Source organism: Mchenga conophoros, linkage group LG15 (assembly GCF_057382185.1).
Source record: "Mchenga conophoros isolate Kocher_MC1m ecotype Shallow Benthic linkage group LG15, M_conophoros_male_GT1.1, whole genome shotgun sequence".
NCBI classification, from domain to species: Eukaryota; Metazoa; Chordata; class Actinopteri; order Cichliformes; family Cichlidae; genus Mchenga; species Mchenga conophoros.
Genome location: NC_140540.1, coordinates 29,223,864 through 29,244,359, shown reverse-complemented (window position 1 = coordinate 29,244,359; position 20,496 = coordinate 29,223,864). Strand labels below are relative to the sequence as shown.

Genomic DNA, 20,496 nt, shown 5'->3' with positions numbered 1-20,496 from the left:
TTAGCTGCTCTAAGCTTCCATGCGGTACTGAGCCAGGTTATTGGCTGGTAGGTTCGTTTGTGCTGCCAGACGCTCATGGGATGCAGTGAGCGTCTTCAACCAGTAGCCGTGTCGGGGCCTGGTGCTGCCCAATCCTTCATGCAGGAGACCCTTTCATGGATGCCTGCCGTATACATTTTTCACAGAGAGCAGACCCTGTCTGTCAGTGATATTCAGGTTTACAGACAACCCATTTTAACACACACTAATAAGCTGACTACATTTTTTTTTTGTCAGACATGTGACTTAATGACATGTCATTAAATGAGTCAGTGTGTGTGATATGTAAGATTGTGTAAAATGTGTATCAGCAACTAAACTAGTCTTCTGCTGACATTTTAATTTGGTGGCCTGTTAATTAGATCATATCCAATTTACTCCCATTGCAAAATTTGACATTACAACAACATTCATTTCACTCAAAATGTGAATTTTAGTGAAATGGTTTTCACTACAAACAATAGTGTTGTAGTGTTCTTGTTATTTTCAACTAAACTCATTTTGTGTGACCAGCAAGCCCCCCTGCAACGCAAAGTTCTCCAAAACAGTGCTTCAAACAGCTAGGATACTGCACAGAACTCTCAAACTCTCAGGCCTCTAATAGAAGCTGAGCAAGTTTGTTTTTTTTAAAAAGCAGTAAAAAGGTAATAACATAATAGCTACACATGGGTCATTTAACAAATGCAAAGTACTAAGCATCAGGGCCACACGTTAGTCCTAAAGTCTTCCTACCTTACACTATCCTTGTAACTGGGAACGTCTGACTTATGTTATGTATTGTAGTTTCTAGAAAACTAATTGAAACATACCAATTCTTATTTAGGGAATACTGCAGCAAAAATTATAGCAGAGATTTGAAAAAGTCCTCCCTAGGGACCCCAAAGCGCTTTACACATCCAGTCATCCACCCATTCACACACACATTCACACACTGGTGGAAGCGAGCTACAGTTGTAGCCACAGCTGCCCTGGAGTGAGTCCCCTTGTCCTCAAGACCTGTGCCCCCCAGCTGTGTGGAGTCTTTCATAAACTGTTTATGCTGAGTCTGAGTCTGCAGAGGGTCCCGGTGATGTGGAAGACATCATGCCTCGTCCCTGTACCAAAGACGCCTCGTCCCAGTGGCCCCCAGGATTACAGGCCCGTGGCACTGACCTCCCACATCATGAAGACCCTGGAAAGGCTCATCCTGGACCAGCTGCGACCCATAGTAAGACCACATCTGGATCCCCTTCAGTTCGCTTATCAGCCTCGTCTCGGAACAGAGGACGCCATCATCTACCTGCTCAATCGTGTCTACACCCATCTGGACCAGCCGGCGAGCACTGTGAGGGTCATGTTTTTTGACTTTTCCAGTGCTTTCAACACCATCAGGCCGACCCTCCTGGGTGATAAGTTAGCAGCGATGCAGGTGGATGCTTCTCTGGTGTCCTGGATTGTTGATTACCTGACAGGAAGACCACAATATGTACGTCTCCCACAGTGTGTGTCTGACAAGGTGATTAGCAACACAGGGGCACCACAGGGGACTGTCCTCTCCCCCTTCCTCTTCACCCTCTACACCACAGACTTCAGCCACTGCACAGAGACCTGCCATCTTCAGAAGTTTTCTGATGACTCTGCGGTGGTTGGATGCATCAGCAGGGATGATGAGACAGAGTACCGGGCTGTGGTCGACTCCTTTGTCACGTGGTGTGAGCAGAATCATCTGCAGCTCAACGTGGCAAAGACCAAGGAACTGATCGTGGACTTCAGGAAGACCAGGAAACACTTGACCCCTGTTTCAATCCAGGGGGTCAGTGTTGACATTGTGGAGCACTATAAATACCTTGGAGTACACATTGACAATAAACTGGACTGGGCTAAAAACACCACAGCACTTTACAGGAAGGGCCAGAGTCGTCTCTATTTTTTGAGGCGACTGAGGTCCTTCAACATCTGCCAGAAAATGCTGAGGATTTTCTATGAGTCTGTTGTGGCCAGTGCGATCCTCTATGCTGTTGCATGCTGGGGGAGCAGGCTGAGGGTCGCAGATGCCAACAGACTTAATAAACTGATCCGTAAGGCCAGCAATGTTGTGGGGATGGAGCTGGACTCCCTCAAGGTGGTGTCGGAGAGGGGGATGCTGTCCAAGATAAAGACAATGTTGGATAACACCTCCCACCCACTCCATGACATGTTGGTCAGTCACAGGAGCTCGTTCAGTGAGAGACTGAGATTACCGAAAAGCACCACTGAACGACACAGGAAATCATTCCTGCCTGTGGCCATCTCCCTGTACAACGCATCCACTTAACACACTGTTTGCTGCTACAACTACACATGTTTCTTTTCCAAATATTTATTTATAAGTGACTTATGTATGTATGTATGTATGTATGTATGTATGTATGTATGTATGTATATATTGTACTATTCTTAGTTAGCGTATTGTCTGTCTTGTCTTAATGTTGGTTTAAAATGGAGCACTGTAACAAAAAATAATTTCCCCCAGGGATCAATAAAGTATTCTGATTCTGATTCTGATATCGCGCCATCGGCCCGTCTGGCCAACACCAGTAGGCGGTAGTTGAAGTGTCTTGCCCAAGGACACAACGACCGAGACTGTCCGAGCCGGGGCTCGAACCGGCAACCTTCCGATTACAAGGCGAACTCCCAACTCTTGACCCACGATCGCCCCGTAAAATGTTACGTTTTTTTTTTTTTTTTTCATACTGTCTACACCAGTCCATAAGGATGGAAATAGGAAAGAAAAGAGAAGATAATTCAAAAGTTAGGATTCCATGGTAATGGATCACATGTTGAAGGTAATCAAAGGGCAGCAGCTTTCTCAGAAAATTCATTTGCTTGCGTCATTTACCTCAAAGTCTGAAATGTATTCTTTTAGTTTGCTGCTTACAATGAACCCTATTTAGCACAAATGGCCTCCATTACAAACCTGAATTTGTACTTCTGCGAAAACATGGTTACATAATTTAAAAAAACGAAGGGACAAACAGTATGTCAGTTCACAACTTTTACCGTGACCAAGTGTGATCTTAACAATGACTTTTTGTACTTCTGCCTGCTTGAAGCATCTCCAGAAGGTCTTTGATTTTCTCAGAAAAAAGTCAGGAATCTGATATTCTGTTGGGCTTAAGAAATTGCAGTCACTCATCTTCACATTAAGAAAACATTCTTTGGGAAAAAAAGACCAGGAGACCAGCCTTTAACATTACACGGAAATGATACAATTTACAGTCTGCATACTTTCCAATTGCTGTGCTACTCGTTTCTCATACGGTATGTGTACCTGGAGAAAATACACAGTGCAGATTTACTAGCTGGGACGACTCATCGTTATACTGCAATCAAGCACATATAAGAGTGCCAATGGTCCACTCACATGACACAAATTTATAGACACAGAGGCAACCATTTCATTACAATAATGACTCATGCAATCTAACAAACTCAAAAAGGAGCATCCGTAGGTTTAAGTAGAGACACTCAAAGGCTTTTGTACTCCCTGTATGTGTATAAATGTGACTGAAATGAGGAAACCTGAAGTGAAAAGCCAAACTGTAAGAGCAGTGTTTAGATCTTAGAGACATCCTAATGCACCAATCACGTGCTCCTTCTGATAATGCCGTACCCCCAGTAAATGTAATTCAGTTTTAATTATAAATAGATATCTGCCCCGAGTTTATTCCTGCTGAATAATGGTTTCCATCAGTAATTGAAATCTCCATGAAGTATGATGCATCACCCTAACCCTACCCTCATGCTACAGTTTTTTATGTCTCAGGTAGAACAATAATTTTGACCAATTTCATAAAACCAAAAACTTCTGATTTTTAGGTAGAGGGTTTGAGTTAGGGTTAGGATTTAGGTCATCACGATCATGCCTCAGACCTCAGAGTTTTTATTTATTGTTTTCATTGTGTAATCTCAGTTACAACACTATGTTCAGCAGAGCATAATATTTTTCATCATATACGTCACACTGACACCATGTCCAAGTGTTATGGAATTTCCCATTTTCCCTACGGGACCATTGTACACCTCCATCTGAGTCAGTTAAAGTAAACCCTAACCTTTTGGACCACATTTTGTTGTACAGGACAAGAAAATCAAACTGTATGTTGCATCTTTTTACGTTTGTTAAAGTTAGTTAAAGCAAACTGGAGTCTGTTTTCTCGTCCAATAGAAGTAGGACATAGAGCAGAATGGTAGAAAATCAGACATTTATGCAAACATGATGATTCTTCTTAACAAAAGACTCACCTATGATACAGACGTAAAGGGCTGCAACAACGTCCGCCTCCCTGGAGAGTCTTGAGGCGAAAGGGTCACCACGGAGGAGATAATGTGGGAGGTATGAGGGATGTGGCCACGTTGCGTTCTCCATCACTGCCATCAGCAGAGAATGTCCTGTGAAATACAGGAAAAGGCTAAAACAATGGAGCTGTTTCCTTAAGTTGAAAATTGTTCACAAGCAAACATGTAGACATCAGGTAAGGACACATAATCTACATTTCCGTACTGCATTATGCAAACCTGAATGCTCCATATGCGCCTAAGTCAGCTGCACATGTCACAAGTGTCAACATTTCTGTTCGACATTAATGTAGCAGTCAAGGAAAACTCACTGCACATTTTTCCTGACTGCCAGAGAAAGAACAAAATTAAAACTCTCCCACAAAGAAGAGGAAAACATCAACTTCCATTAAATCAGTTCTAGTGCCTACCAAAAGAAATCAAATTTTAAAAAAAAATAGGGGAAAAATCGATAACAGTTGTAGTGTGCTCGCATGGGTTACAAACAGGGCAAGAACCTTGATAAAGCATTGTGACAACATGCTGAAAATTCAGAGTTTTTGGTTTTTGAGTGCTCTGGTGTTTGCTGTGGTTGCCAACATGAAAGTTGTCCACAGTCCACTCCCTGATTAATTTGGATAACTCAAAGTAATAAAAATAGCGGACTTCCGGCTGGCAGCGAGCAGAATGGCGGCGTAATTTCTGAGCTCCTCAGGGTCGAGCGAATTCTCCCTTAATTTCAAGTTTTCTGACTACTTCTATGTTTAAAACAATGCCGGGGGGGGGAGGCAAAGAAAAAGAACAAGAAGATACATGAACCAACTGAACAGTATTTTCCAGAAGAACGAGAGGACACGCACGCTGATATGGCAAACTCCGATGAAGAAAATGGCGAGGGGACCAATCTCAATTCTTTGCAAGAGGTCATATAAAATATTAGGCAACAAATCTTTGACCTCCGGACGGAGATGAAAGCTGACTTCAACGCATTCAAAGAAGTCTTCAGGCGTGAGTTGAAAGACAACCTGAAGAAATTCAAAGAAGATATGAACTAACAGCTAACGGCTGATAAGCTAGCAGTCCAAGAATACGACGAGAAGCTTGAGGAAGCTGAAACACGAGTGGCGGGGCTTGAAAGCTGGTCAGCGGTGGCCTACAACGCGCTGAGACAATCGCTAATGGGGCAGAGGAAACTAACCGAAAGGCTAGAAAACCTTTAGTCTAGATCGAGAAGAAATAACCTGCGAATCTACAGAGTCCCCAAAGGAGAAGAGGGCAGCTCGGTAATAAGCTTTGTTGAAAATGTGATCAGAAGAAAGAGGCTAATGGCTGATGGCACTGACCCACAAATACAACAGGCTCACCGATCCCTTGGTCCTAAGCCAGGTGCTGATGCTGCTCCCCGTTCCATTGTCGTCTGTTTTCTTCAGTTCAAAACAAAGGAAACTGTCCTCAGAAACGCATGGCAGAAGAAGATCCTTGTCAAAGACAAACCCATTGGTTTCGACCATGACTTTACTGCTACGGTAGTACAACAGCGCCGTGCACATAGAGAAGTGAAAAGCACACTTAAACAAAAGGGCAATCTCCATTTACAAAACTCTGGAACCACTGGGACACAGGCCCTCAGGTGTACCACAGTCCGGCGGAGGCGGTACGAGAGATGCAGCGGAGAGGATTTACGGTGGAGGAGCCACACGAAAGAGGAGGATTTGACCCTATGTCTCTACTGGAGCAAGCGTCACCATGGCAACCCGCGACCCGGAGAAGCAACAACGGAGCCATTCAGAGAGTGCGCGACAAACTACAAGGAAACAGAGAAGGGTTTGACTTTATAGAAACTATTTCAGTGTAGGGGCAGATAACGTAATCACTCCAAATATGTATCTGGCTCTCTTGAATAATTAATATGTTCTTCATAGTTCAAGTTGTGTATAATTGCTATACCTTGAGGTAGCCAACAACTTAAGATAGGATGAGTGTGACTCAGATCGGGGTTCTCACGGATTCTAAGAGAGAGCCCTCACTTCCAGTGAGGCTCTCCCTCTCATCATTGTGTGGGGGTGTGTCATTTACCTCATATTGGGAGTCATATTGCAATGTTGTTCGAGTTTTGAATTCTACAGTTCTCTTTAATTGTTCATCTATTTGTTCTACCATGTTTTGGTTTAGGTTTTGTTTGTTTTTGAGGTCAGTGGTGGAAGATCATTTTATTTCCACAACAGTATACTATGTCACAGTGTCTGGAATTGATGTTGCTTAACGGCCTGGGAAATCCAATCAAAAGAGCCAGAGTATTAGCAAAAATTAAACAAGAATGCAAAAGGAAGAATGTCATAGAGTGTTAGACTGTAGAATTGGGGTAGCGGATGTCTCAGATCATAACACGATTTTTCTGACAATTCAGTTGGACTCACTTCCAAGGAAAACTGTTTGGCGCCTTAATGTAGGGCTTCTGTCACGGCCAACGTGTGGAGAGTGTGTGTGGTGGACCCAGGCGCGAACACAGGCGAAGAGACGGGAGTGAACTTAAACTGAAAGTGAGCCTTTATTTGGGCTGATGCAAAAGGGAGTAGACAAAACATAACAGGGACAGAGACTGCAACTAACAAAAAACCTAAACTGGAAAAACACTAACCTGACTGAAAGGAATAACTATGAACAGAGTGCTGTGCAGATGCATGGAAACTGTGAACCAAATGGCATGACGAAAACAGACACGAACATGACCTGCACGGAACCTCATCGTGTGGCTGCATGAAAAACAATATAAACCAAATCTGAATGAATCTATTACAAATGAACATATTAAACAAGAAATAGATACATTCATTAAAGAAAATGACAACGGAGAAGTGAACCCTCTAATTCTTTGGGATTCAATGAAAGCCATTCTGCGGGGAAGCTTGATAGCAAAAGCTTCTTTTGTTAAAAAAAATAATAATAAAAAATTGAAAAATATAATCAGCTGACAAAAAATTTAAATTAATTAGGCTTTCCCGTCATATGCTTATGGCTGGCACAACCTTCATGGAAGCCCATTCTATTTATCCCGAAGTAAGATATGATATCAGCAATCCAAAAATGAAATATAGCAGTTACAGAGAAGAACTCCCTTAATGTTGTTAACCAATGGCAATGGGAAGCAGCCAAGTAAGCCAAAATTACTATAGCAGTTGGGAAACCAATAAACCAAATGGCAAAAAGACATGCAAAATAGCTCACTTAATTCCAAAAGTTACATTAGATTATACACTTGCACTTTTGGAGGTAGAATAGGTTGTGTAGGCACTACTTGAAAACTTGAATTTGTAAAATTTAATACCTTACTGTCAAATATTCATTACAGCTATAATGTAAAAATGAAAAATGTTATGCTGTCTTAGCAAATAACAACATCGACCTTGGTACAACAGATGGTTAAAAAAAAACTCTTTCTTAAATCAGCCAATAATGTTCAGTATGTGTGGGTTGCCAATAAGCCTCTGAGATTAAGTGGGATGTCATGAACCATCAGGTTCGATCAGGAAAGTGGACCCAAAAATGCAGACAAACACGGGCGAGGAATGCTTACAATGAATTTTAATCGTAAAAGCGACCTAACGCGACAAGGGGGGGGCCAATCAGGCTAGTTGTAGGGACGGGGAGGAGGTCAGTAAGCCGCGGAAATATTCTGTAACAGAGGAGGAGGTAGTTATAATCTGAAGGGAAAACTGGAGCATAGATAACTAGGAACTGGAGAATTGTTCGCCTTACTGTGCCAGTCCGGGTTGGAATCACTGAGGGGAGGGGAGAGGTCCGTGGAAAGCGTCTGGAGGGTCCCTAGCAGAGCAGAGTGAAGCTGACCCCCCACCCACTTGAAACGTAAAGGCAAATAGGCGGAGCGGTTAGTGCTACGTTTGTGCAGATTTGTGCAGGTAAAATTAGCGTTTGTGCTGCTACGGTTTCCGAGATATTAAACTTTATTTTATAGGTCATTCAAAGGTCACCATCCCCCCAGACTGCTCCAAAACGGGCCAAAATGGTCTACTTTTTTAGTGCTACGTTTGTGCTGATTTGTGCAGGTAAAATTAGCGTTTGTGCTGCTACAGTATCTGAGATATTAAAAGTTATATTTTTTGCTGATGACATCACCATCCCCCCAGACTGCTCCAAAACAAACCAAAATGGTCTACTTTTTTAGTGCTACGTTTGTGCAGATTTGTGCAGGTAAAATTAGCGTTTGTGCTGCTACGGTTTCCGAGATATTAAACTTTATTTTATAGGTCATTCAAAGGTCACCATCCCCCCAGACTGCTCCAAAACGGGCCAAAATGGTCTACTTTTTTAGTGCTACGTTTGTGCTGGTTTGTGCAGGTAAAATTAGCGTTTGTGCTGCTTCTGTTTTAAAGATATTAATGAAAATGTAAAGGTCAACCAGCCCCCCCACATTAATTAAATCAAACAAAATGGGTGTCAATCAACTGTGCTACGTTTGTGCTGGTTTGTGCTGCTAAAATTTTCGTTTGTGCTGCTTCTGTTTTAAAGATATTAATGAAAATGTAAAGGTCAAAAGGTCAACCAGCCCCCCCACATTACCCAAATCCAACAAAAGTGGTATCAAACGTTTGTGCTACGTTTGTGCTGGTTTGTGCTGCAGAAATTTTTGTTTGTGCCGTTATTATTTTAAAGATATTAACAAAAATTTCTAGAGGTCAACCAGCCCCCCCATATTAATGGAATCAAACAAAATGGATGTCAAACGTTTGTGCTGGTTTGTGCTGCAAAAATGTTTGTTTGTGCTGCTAACATTTTAAAATGTTTAATAAAATAACGTCTTGATGCGTGCTTAATCATCCAGGTAAGTAAATCCCAAAAGGTTGATTCTGTTCATCTGGACATTTTCAGTTGGAGAAACGTTTCGTCACTCATCCAAGTGACTTCTTCAGTCTCAGCTGACTGCAGGTTTCCCCAACCTTATAAACACCCGTGAGTGAAGTTGCCCCCCCTACCTTCTTCAAATCGAACAAAATTGATGTCAAACATTTGTCCTGCAAATTATTTTGTTTGTGCAGGTTATGTTTCCCTAATTTTATAAACAGTACATGTACAGTGAGAGAGAGATGTTACATCTGTCTTCACTTGCATCCCAGTCATAGAAGCGTTGGAGGTCGTTCATAAGAGATTACAGGATCATCCCAACCTCAGCAACAGGACCACTCTCAGCACTGATCAGTTGTGTTTGCTTTTGGAACTGTCTTAATTCCACCTATTTTGCATAAGGGTCAGTACAGGCAGAAATCTAGGTGTGCCATGGGTTCCCACAGGCCCCTGGTCAAAGTCACCAAACCAGTTCGTAAGCAGGTACAGGTGTGGCCAGAAGGGTCCTCAGAGGCACTGCTTTTCCACCACAGGCCGCCACACACGACAACACCACAGACTTTCAGGAATATACAGAAACTGTCACTGCCTACATCCCAAAATGCATCGATGATGTCACAGAGACCAGGACTATCACTGTCTGGGCCAATCAGAAACCATGGCTCACAGGTCAGGTTTAAATGCTCCTAAAGTTGAAAAATGCAAGCCTTCAGAGCCGGGAATTAGGGGAGTCTAAGAACAGCAAGGGCAAACCTGTCACGTGGCATCAGCTACAGCAAAGCTTCAGCGACAGCAGAGATACTTGGAGGCAGTGGCAAGGAATACAAACCATCACAGACTACAAGCCCACTCTACAGACCGTGGTGACACAATCCCCAGACAGTGTGTGGAGATCTCTCCACCATCATTACTGAACCCAAGAAGTCATCTATCTCCTGCTTTAAGGACTACCGTCCTGTCAAACTCACCTCCATCATTATTAAGTTAAGTGCTTTGAACGGTTAGTCATGCATCAAATCAAATTATTGCTTTCCCCCAACCTGGATCCATTTCAGTTCGCATACCGGTCAAAACGCTCAACCGATGATGGAATTTCAACTGCCCCTCACTCAGCCCTCACACATCTGAACACTAGAGACTCATATGTCAGAGTGCTGTTCATAGACTTCAGTTCAGCATTCAACACCATCATTCCCCAGCAACTCATTCACAAACTGGATCTGCTGGGGATCAGCACCTTGCTGTATAACGGGCTGCTAGATTTCTTGACAGGAAGACAGCAGACAGTACGGGTCAACAGCAACACCTCCAGCCCAAGAACACGGAATACGGGGGCTCCCCAAGGATGTGTGTTGAGCTCCCTTCTCTTCACTCTGCTGACCCACGACGAGATCTACTACAGGGGTGAAGTTAACCATCTGCCAGAGTGGTACAGCAACAACAACCTGTCCCTGAATGTGGAGAAGACCAACAGTGACTCTACTTCCTCTGCAAACTGAGAAGCACAAGAGATTCAACCCCCATTATGAGCACCTTTTACAGAGGCAAAGTTGAGAGTATCCTCACCAGCTGCATCACTGTGTGGTATGACTCCTGCATTGGGTTCTGCAGGAAAAAATGACAACGGGTAGTGAGAGCAGCCGAGAGCATTGTGGGGACCTCTCTTGCCTCCCTCCCCAGGAGATCTACTGCACCTGCCTCATCTGGAAGGTCGTCTCCATTACAGGTGACTCCACTCATCCCTTCAACAGCGTCTTCAGTTTGCTGCCATCAGGAAGGATACTGAAGAGCCTCCGGGGCAGAACCAGCAGACTGAGAGACAGCTTCGTCCATCGGGCTGTCAGGATGCTGACCATCTCTGGATCGAGAAGGGGGGCCCAAGGGTACATCTTTCGCCATCCTACAATGCTGTGATTGTAGCCATTCCCCACTTTCTGTGAATGGTACTCACTGCCATTGATCAATAGGCTTTGATTAGTTGTCATTGATCAATGGTCATAAGAATTTGCATACTAACAATCATGGAATTAACCCCCCGGCACATTGTTCATTCAGTGGCTAGTTTCCTTCACTATGCAAATGTACTGTTTATAAGGTTGGGGAAACCTGCAGTCAGCTGAGACTGAAGAAGTCACTTGGATGAGTGACGAAACGTTTCTCCAACTGAAAATGTCCAGATGAACAGAATCAACCTTTTGGGATTTACTTACCTGGATGATTAAGCACGCATCAAGACGTTATTTTATTAAACATTTTAAAATGTTAGCAGCACAAACAAACATTTTTGCAGCACAAACCAGCACAAACCAGCACAAACGTTTGACATCCATTTTGTTTGATTCCATTAATATGGGGGGGCTGGTTGACCTCTAGAAATTTTTGTTAATATCTTTAAAATAATAACGGCACAAACAAAAATTTCTGCAGCACAAACCAGCACAAACGTAGCACAAACGTTTGATACCACTTTTGTTGGATTTGGGTAATGTGGGGGGGCTGGTTGACCTTTTGACCTTTACATTTTCATTAATATCTTTAAAACAGAAGCAGCACAAACGAAAATTTTAGCAGCACAAACCAGCACAAACGTAGCACAGTTGATTGACACCCATTTTGTTTGATTTAATTAATGTGGGGGGGCTGGTTGACCTCTGATGACCTCTAGAAATTGTTATTAATATCTTTAAAATGATAGCAGCACAAACGAAAATCTTTGCAGCACAAACCAGCACAAACGTAGCACAAACGTTTGATACCACTTTTGTTGGATTTGGGTAATGTGGGGGGGCTGGTTGACCTTTACATTTTCATTAATATCTTTAAAACAGAAGCAGCACAAACGCTAATTTTACCTGCACAAACCAGCACAAACGTAGCACTAAAAAAGTAGACCATTTTGGCCCGTTTTGGAGCAGTCTGGGGGGATGGTGACCTTTGAATGACCTATAAAATAAAGTTTAATATCTCGGAAACCGTAGCAGCACAAACGCTAATTTTACCTGCACAAATCAGCACAAACGTAGCACTAAAAAAGTAGACCATTTTGGTTTGTTTTGGAGCAGTCTGGGGGGATGGTGATGTCATCAGCAAAAAATATAACTTTTAATATCTCAGATACTGTAGCAGCACAAACGCTAATTTTACCTGCACAAATCAGCACAAACGTAGCACTAAAAAAGTAGACCATTTTGGCCTGTTTTGGAGCAGTCTGGGGGGATGGTGACCTTTGAATGACCTATAAAATAAAGTTTAATATCTCGGAAACCGTAGCAGCACAAACGCTGATTTTACCTGCACAAACCAGCACAAACGTAGCACTAAAAAAGTAGACCATTTTGGCCCGTTTTGGAGCAGTCTGGGGGGATGGTGACCTTTGAATGACCTATAAAATAAAGTTTAATATCTCGGAAACCGTAGCAGCACAAACGCTAATTTTACCTGCACAAATCTGCACAAACGTAGCACTAACCGCTCCGCCTATTTGCCTTTACGTTTCAAGTGGGTGGGGGGTCAGCTTCACTCTGCTGTGTTAGCTTCTCCTACAGCTCCGGACCGCTAAAAATGCGCGTGCTTTTTGTGAGCTCGTTCCCGGCTCGTAACCAGCGCGTTCTGCCGTCAAGGGCGATCATTGGTTAAATGTGATCATGTGGCTGATGCAAGCCAGATCCTTTTATTTAGCAAAACTGTGATTAATAGTTAAATATTATTGCTGAGGGGCACAGACAGGACTCCGCACGCACGCACGCACACACACATAAAAAAAAAAAAAAAATTTTATAAGTTGCCTCAACAAAAGGGCACTTTGGGCACCCATCAGGAAAGGGGCGGGTGCTCAAGCCCCCCCCCGCACGTGCCTGCTATAAAGGGTCTTTTAGTGTGATGCGAGTATTTGTCTTTTATGGTGCATCTGCTTTGTTTTTTCCAGTCTCAAATGTTGGGATATGGCTTCTATGTTAAGAATGTTTTATATAATAATGCTGAAAAAATCCTAGGGTTATTTTTTTTCTGACAAAAATCAAACTGGCAAAACACAAGCAGAGCAGTCAGAACTGTTCTTTGTTTCACTGTTTCACATTATAACCAAAGAAAAGTAAGCATAAGTATACACATTAGTCACTTAAGCCTAAGTATAGATACTAATGTTAAAACATTTTCTGGTAAATGCTGAAGTAAAAGATAAAAGTAGGTCTTTGGAGGACATTTATACCAGGTAATTTTTTTTGTCAAGCTAAATGAACCTCATATTATGCCATAATAATGCTTAAATATCTGTTACAAAAACCAGAAAAACCAAAGGGAATCTAAAAAGTAGGTCTACTTTCTATACAGCTTCATTACCTTACATTTATACCCTAATATTGATCATGAACATCACAGCTGCTCTGCTCCAGTCAAACACAGGGCTTCATTGCAAATTTCACCAAATTTCTTTCAGTGAACATGTGAACAACAAAATATTCTTATACTTCAACTTGTACTGCAAGATGTTAAAATGAACAAGGACCTTACATCTAAGCATTAAATTTACAGTTGGTCAGTCCTTTTGTTACTTTACATTATGTCTTTTTTCCATCTCTTAGTGAAGAAGTTTTCTCTCCAAGGGAAACTACACAATAACAGCTTATGTGTTCTTTGCAGCTCAAAGAACACAGAACGTTAGCATTTTTCTGTCACTTAGAAAATAATACTTTCTTAAAACCCACATCCTTTGTTTGGTGCATGCTAGCTGCTGAAATACGGAAATACTGCTGAAATAGCTTTCCAGATAATTAAGCCCAAATTTAATAAGGTTTAACTCATTTTTAATTTTCCACTGCCAGTTTGGGTATTTGATCTTCTACCTGAACTGGGAACAAAGATTAATCGACCCTCCATATATCTATAGGAGTATAATGACAAAACATGATGTGGTAGATTAGATTTGTTAGATGCATTAGATTAGAAGAAATTAGCAAATCTAAAAAAACAAAAGCCTAGAAATAGACTGAATTGCAGCAAAGAGAGCAGACATTTGGAAGGGAGCATATCAACTACTATTCACAGTGGGGCATATAAGTTTAAAAAAAAAAAAAAGCTTCACACAGTGCAGGTACCTGATGGCATGATTAAGACTACTGTTTTTCCTTAAGGCTTCTGCACAATCTATTTAGTCAGTGTCTCCTTACTAAAATCTCAAGTATTTCCTAATACAGCTCATAGTATAAATCCCTCTCCCTGGAGCAGAGTTGAATTATTATTATTAAATTATTCCTGACCTAAAATGACCCCCGCTGGGTCAAAACATCTGCACATGATGTATTTTTAGGATGTTTTTTTAGACACAAGTCACAACTGTTAAACAACTTAATGTTAACGTCATTAGCTATCTACAAACCCAATTTGGAAAACGTTGAGACGCTGTGTAACATGTAAAAACAAAACCGAATGCCATGATTTGCAAATCTCATAAAGCCATTTTTCATTCAAAATAGAACATAGAAAACATATCAAATGTTTAAACTGAGAAAAAGTTTGACTTTTGGGAGAGGAACATTGTGTCATTCTTGTGTGATATAGGGTTCTAGCTGCTACACCCATGCTTTACAGATGGGCGTAGATACTCACTGTTGTACCTCTCTCCTGACATCTTCCATACATAATGACGACTTGAACGAAAAATTCCAAATTTGGATTCATAACCCCATAAAAGCTGTTACCATTGATTTCAAGTCCAGTTGGTGAGTAATTTGGTCTCAGATTACCTCAGATTGGCTTCTTGGCAGCAAACCTCCCATTGAGACCATTTCTAAAACTACAGCCTCAACTGAAGGGCAAGATACATCTCCCAGGTCCCATGTCATTTGTTAGGATTTTTCAATTTTTCCATTTTGCACTGCACACCATGCTGACATATGCCATGTTTTTGGCTAACAGCTCTTTGGGAATCACCTTGCTGGTACAAAAATAATAATTTTTTATGCCTGTCAAACGGTGTTACTTTGAGGGCATTTTTTGTAGATTTAACTAAAGAAATGCTCTCAAGACTAGTAACAACGTGTCTAAAAATACAATTTAAAATAAAAATCTCTACTACATTTTGTTTTGTGTAGACACAAAACTAGTTGATCCCTTGAGTTTGATAGCTTTTACACCTGAATAATTCATAGGTCAGTGTTAAGTGGCTTAACAAACAAGCAAAAAAATAATAAAAAAAAAAATAGTCCTCTAAAATGTTTAAAACAAAATCCTAAGCCTCCAACAAGTCATCATTTTCTCACCAAACGGTTTCTCCCAAGGGCTAAGATGGTTTGCAAATAATTTCTGCTACAAGAAACAGTCTCAGCTTTAAGGTCAAATTCTTAGAAAATCTTATAACTCCAAGAATTTCTAAGAATTTCAGCTCTAGGAGCAATTCTTCATACAAGGAATCTTTGTGAATGCCCAACTGATCATAATGGCGTCATAATTTTCATCGGCGACAGTAACTTCAGTAGCACTTCATGTGTGACATCAAATCTTCTCTGAAATTCTTTGAAAGACTCCTTTTCTCAGAAAACTGATATTTAGGGTCATTTCCGGTGAAAAAAAGTACCAAAGAACTCATGCCTCACACTTAATTTTAGACCCGTACACTTTAGATGAGTTCAGGAGGCTAGCAACAACAATTTAAGTTTCCATACATACGTTTGAAAAGGTAAACAACTACTTGTAACTAACTACAATATATTTACACAAGTACTTATGTATTTAAACACAGCTGCGAACTACATTTACTGTAACTGAGTACTAGGGGTTTGTGCAACTTACACTACCCAGTTATTACATTTAACTGACATTTGTTTGCAAAATCTTTGCCTAAAATAAAATCAACTGCAGAGCACACAAACAGGCTTCTTATGAGATAAAAAATAGTTCATCACGTGTCCATTGCATGCTCCCTCTTTTCAAGTACTTTCTAAAACAAAGTTCAATTCTTCTTCCTTCTGGTGCAGCACTGTCTACAGATAAGTCTTTCTAAAGCAAAAAATTTAAAAATGTAAAAATAATTACATTTTCCTTGCCCTTAGTTCTTCTATTTCAAAAAGCATTTCAGTGTAACTTGTAATATAGACATTTAGATAGATAGATAATTTATTTTCTGACAAATTAGATAAATTAATTTCCCAAATATTCTCAGTCTCGTGTTTCCTCTCGTGATCACTGGGAATGGACTGGACTTAATACCAATTAGAACATGACTGATGTATGAGATTTAAAACCAATCCCAACACTGATACTTGGTGATATCAAAAATCCAATATGTCAGGCAATTTTTTTTTCTTTTAGACACACGAACCATAAACAGATTTGCCCAACATTTGTTACATGTAGTTATTTATGAGTCTTTACTAACACAATTCAATTTAAAAATAATCTTGTTTGATTATCAGAACAGTTCATAGATTACTTGCTTACACTCTGCACGATTCGAATCAGATTAGCTAGCTGTTCTGTTTTTGGTAATTCCGAATAAGTGTTGTCAACTGGAAAGTTGCACACTGCTCTCTAGTGGAAAAGCTCAAAACTCAGAACACTACTGTTTTAAATTTTCATATTTCGGCTGTTATACAGTCCAATACTGACCTATTAGCAAATAGCTGATATCAACTCTAATTACAATATTAACTTATAACAGAATTGTTATTATAAATAAACAACATTATTATGAATTTTGTGAGCAAGTCGCAATGAATTTGGTGATCATTTCGTCGCAAAACGTGACATAATAATACTTTAACATTTTGCAATCTACAAAGGTTTGTACTTTGACAAACAACTTGTGAGAACTGTGACTAATGTTCGTGTGTGGGGAAAACAGTGTATAAAGTGTGTGGCGAGGGGCTAGTTATTCTGAGAACCCCTGCTGCAATAAATGAGGGACCACTGTATATACTTTCTCTATGATTATTGTATTCAACCTGTTAACATTTAATATTTTCTTGATAGAACCAACTTATTCTGCAGCAGAGCCATCCCCAATTGCTTCTCCTGGCTCCCTGAGCTCCTGCTGCTGCACCCACAGGTACAGTGGGGCAAAAAAGTATTTAGTCAGCCACCGATTGTGCAAGTTCCCCCACCTAAAATGATGACAGAGGTCAGTAATTTGCACCAGAGGTACACTTCAACTGTGAGAGACAGAATGTGAAAAAAAAAAATCCATGAATCCCCATGGTAGGATTTGTAAAGAATTTATTCGTAAATCAGGGTGGAAAATAAGTATTTGGTCAATAACAAAAATACAACTCAATACTTTGTAACATAACCTTTGTTGGCAATAACAGAGGTCAAACGTTTACTATAGGTCTTTACCAGGTTTGCACACACAGTAGCTGGTATTTTGGCCCATTCCTCCATGCAGATCTTCTTGAGAGCAGTGATGTTTTGGGGCTGTCGCCGAGCAACACGGACTTTCAACTCCCGCCACAGATTTTCTATGGGGTTGAGGTCTGGAGACTGGCTAGGCCACTCCAGGACTTTCAAATGCTTCTTACGGAGCCACTCCTTTGTTGCCCGGGCGGTGTGTTTTGGATCATTGTCATGTTGGAAGACCCAGCCTCGTTTCATCTTCAAAGTTCTCACTGATGGAAGGAGGTTTTGGCTCAAAATCTCACGATACATGGCCCCATTCATTCTGTCCTTAACACGGATCAGTCGTCCTGTCCCCTTGGCAGAAAAACAGCCCCATAGCATGATGTTTCCACCCCCATGCTTCACAGTAGGTATGGTGTTCTTGGGATGCAACTCAGTATTCTTCTTCCTCCAAACACGACGAGTTGAGTTTATACCAAAAAGTTCTACTTTGGTTTCATCTGACCACATGACATTCTCCCAATCCTCTGCTGGATCATCCATGTGCTCTCTGGCAAACTTCAGACGGGCCTGGACATGCACTGGCTTCAGCAGCGGAACACGTCTGGCACTGCGGGATTTGATTCCCTGCCGTTGTAGTGTGTTACTGATGGTGACCTTTGTTACTTTGGTCCCAGCTCTCTGCAGGTCATTCACCTGGTTCTGGGATCTTTGCTCACCGTTCTCATGATCATTTTGACCCCACGGGATGAGATCTTGCGTGGAGCCCCAGATCGAGGGAGATTATCAGTGGTCTTGTATGTCTTCCATTTTCTGATGATTGCTCCCACAGTTGATTTTTTCACACCAAGCTGTTTGCCTATTGTAGATTCACTCTTCCCAGTCTGGTGCAGGTCTACAATACTTTTCCTGGTGTCCTTCGAAAGCTCTTTGGTCTTGGCCATGGCGGAGTTTGGAGTCTGTTTGCGGCTGTGGACAGGTGTCTTTTATACAGATGATGAGTTCAAACAGGTGCCATTCATACAGGTAACGAGTGGGGGACAGAAAAGCTTCTTACAGAAGACGTTACAGGTCTGTGAGAGCCAGAGATTTTCCTTGTTTGAGGTGACCAAATACTTATTTTCCACCCTAATTTACGAATAAATTCTTTACAAATCCTACCATGTGAATTCATGGATTTTTTTTTCACATTCTGTCTCTCACAGTTGAAGTGTACCTCTGGTGCAAATTACTGACCTCTGTCATCATTTTAAGTGGGGGAACTTGCACAATCGGTGGCTGACTAAATACTTTTTTGCCCCACTGTATGTACAGCAAGCACTGATAACGTTTTACTCGATGGCACAACTTCCTCCCACATTCCTCCGACATTTCCGGTTCACGCGCGTCAAAATTGCATATTTTGACGCGCGATTGATTTGTGTTGGACACGCGTTAAGGTGCGAATGTGCACGCGTCAAATTAGGGGCGTCTGGCACGTTTTTGTTCGCGTCAATCGCGTTCGGTGTGCACACACCATTACTGTGAGAAAATACAAACTTTTCCTAATTAAACCATATGGGGAATGCCACAAAAGTATTCATAACAACAAATTAGGGCTGCTCGATTATGGCAAAAATGATAATCATGATTATTTTCACTGAAATTGAGATCTCGATTATTTGACGATATTTATTTAACCCTTTAAGACCTACTATAGAACCAAGTCCGCCAGAGCTTATATTATTTTTTTACATGTTGTAGTGCCATTTATGGGAGCATTTCAAGTTGCTATACAACTGTTATAGCCCATATTTTAATAATATGTATGCATTAAGTCCATAGTAACTACATTAATTGCAAAAAAGTGCAATAAACTACAAAAAAAAATTTTAAATCGTTTTTGTTTGTTTTTTTACATATATTACTTGGAGAAATTTAAGAGGTTTATCCCTCAAAACTTTAAATACAAAAAAGTTGCAAAAAATAGTTTACAACAGGAAATTTATTTTGAGTGTGTTCATAGTTTTATTTTGGAGATACACCAATTTTTATATACTGCAGGAAAAACAAAAAACAATCCTATGATGCAAATTTGCAAAGAAAACAGCATGTGCATCAAAATAAACTATTTCCAGCAGTGCAATTCGAGTTCTAAGCATCCCAGCAACTATTCAGAAAAGTCAAACATGACCAGTATAGGCTTTTAAGGCCTACAAGTAAAAAACTACATTTCCGCGAAAATGACCTCACTTCCGGTTTCGGCCAGGAAATGGCGGACATGTGATAGTTCGCGCTGACGTCTGTTTCACGGTGGGAAGTGTTAAGAACAGCTGATCGGCGAAGCGTGTTTCTGGAATATTATGCTTTTGTTCCTGCAAGCGCTTTTTATGCAATTTTTGCAAAGCTATATGTGGAAGGAAACCATGACCGAGGACAAGCTGATGGCATCAGATGTAAGTACAACTCCTCCGGTTTCATATGCAAAACAAATTATTGCGCTAGCTTACGCGGTTCCGGTTCTACAGGGATTTAAAAATAGTTACACAAAACGGAGCGTGCTGCTCTGACCGGCTTTAAAGGGTTAACAATGACTTTAAAAAATAATATAAAATAGTGTGCAACACCACTGAAGTTTTTTTTTTTTTACCTCTCTTTTCAACCAACGGCAGTCACTCTCCTCTCCAAATAACTCCTGCTTAGCTTTCCGAGCTTCCCTCGGGTCCTCTTAATCAGCGGTCTCCAACCTTTTTTGCGCCACGACCGGTTTGGACCGGCCTTTAAGGTGTCGCGGATAAACGAGGGAGGGGCTAATAATCGGCTCAGTCATTTTTAATGATCGTTGAAAGCCCAGATCGTAATCGTGATTAAAATTCGATTAATTGAGCAGCCCTACAACAAATCTAACCAGACTTTTAAATTGACCTCACCCACATGAACATTGACACTTTAAAGAAGCTAAAAAAAAAAAAGGAAAGTAGCTAAAGGTAAAGC

The 20,496-nt window shown here is 41.0% G+C and overlaps 1 protein-coding gene across 3 annotated transcripts in view; it reads right to left on the bottom strand.

Moving 5' to 3' along the window:
- Positions 1-20,496, bottom strand: part of opn5 (opsin 5) — a 72,028-nt gene that overhangs the window by 45,233 nt on the left and 6,299 nt on the right. For all 3 annotated transcript variants that reach the window (XM_085247216.1, XM_085247218.1, XM_085247217.1), the window contains one exon: positions 4,303-4,449. In XM_085247216.1, coding sequence (XP_085103342.1) covers positions 4,303-4,435 — 133 coding nt within the window. In that variant the 5' untranslated portion in view covers positions 4,436-4,449. The remainder of the gene's footprint in view (positions 1-4,302; positions 4,450-20,496) is intronic.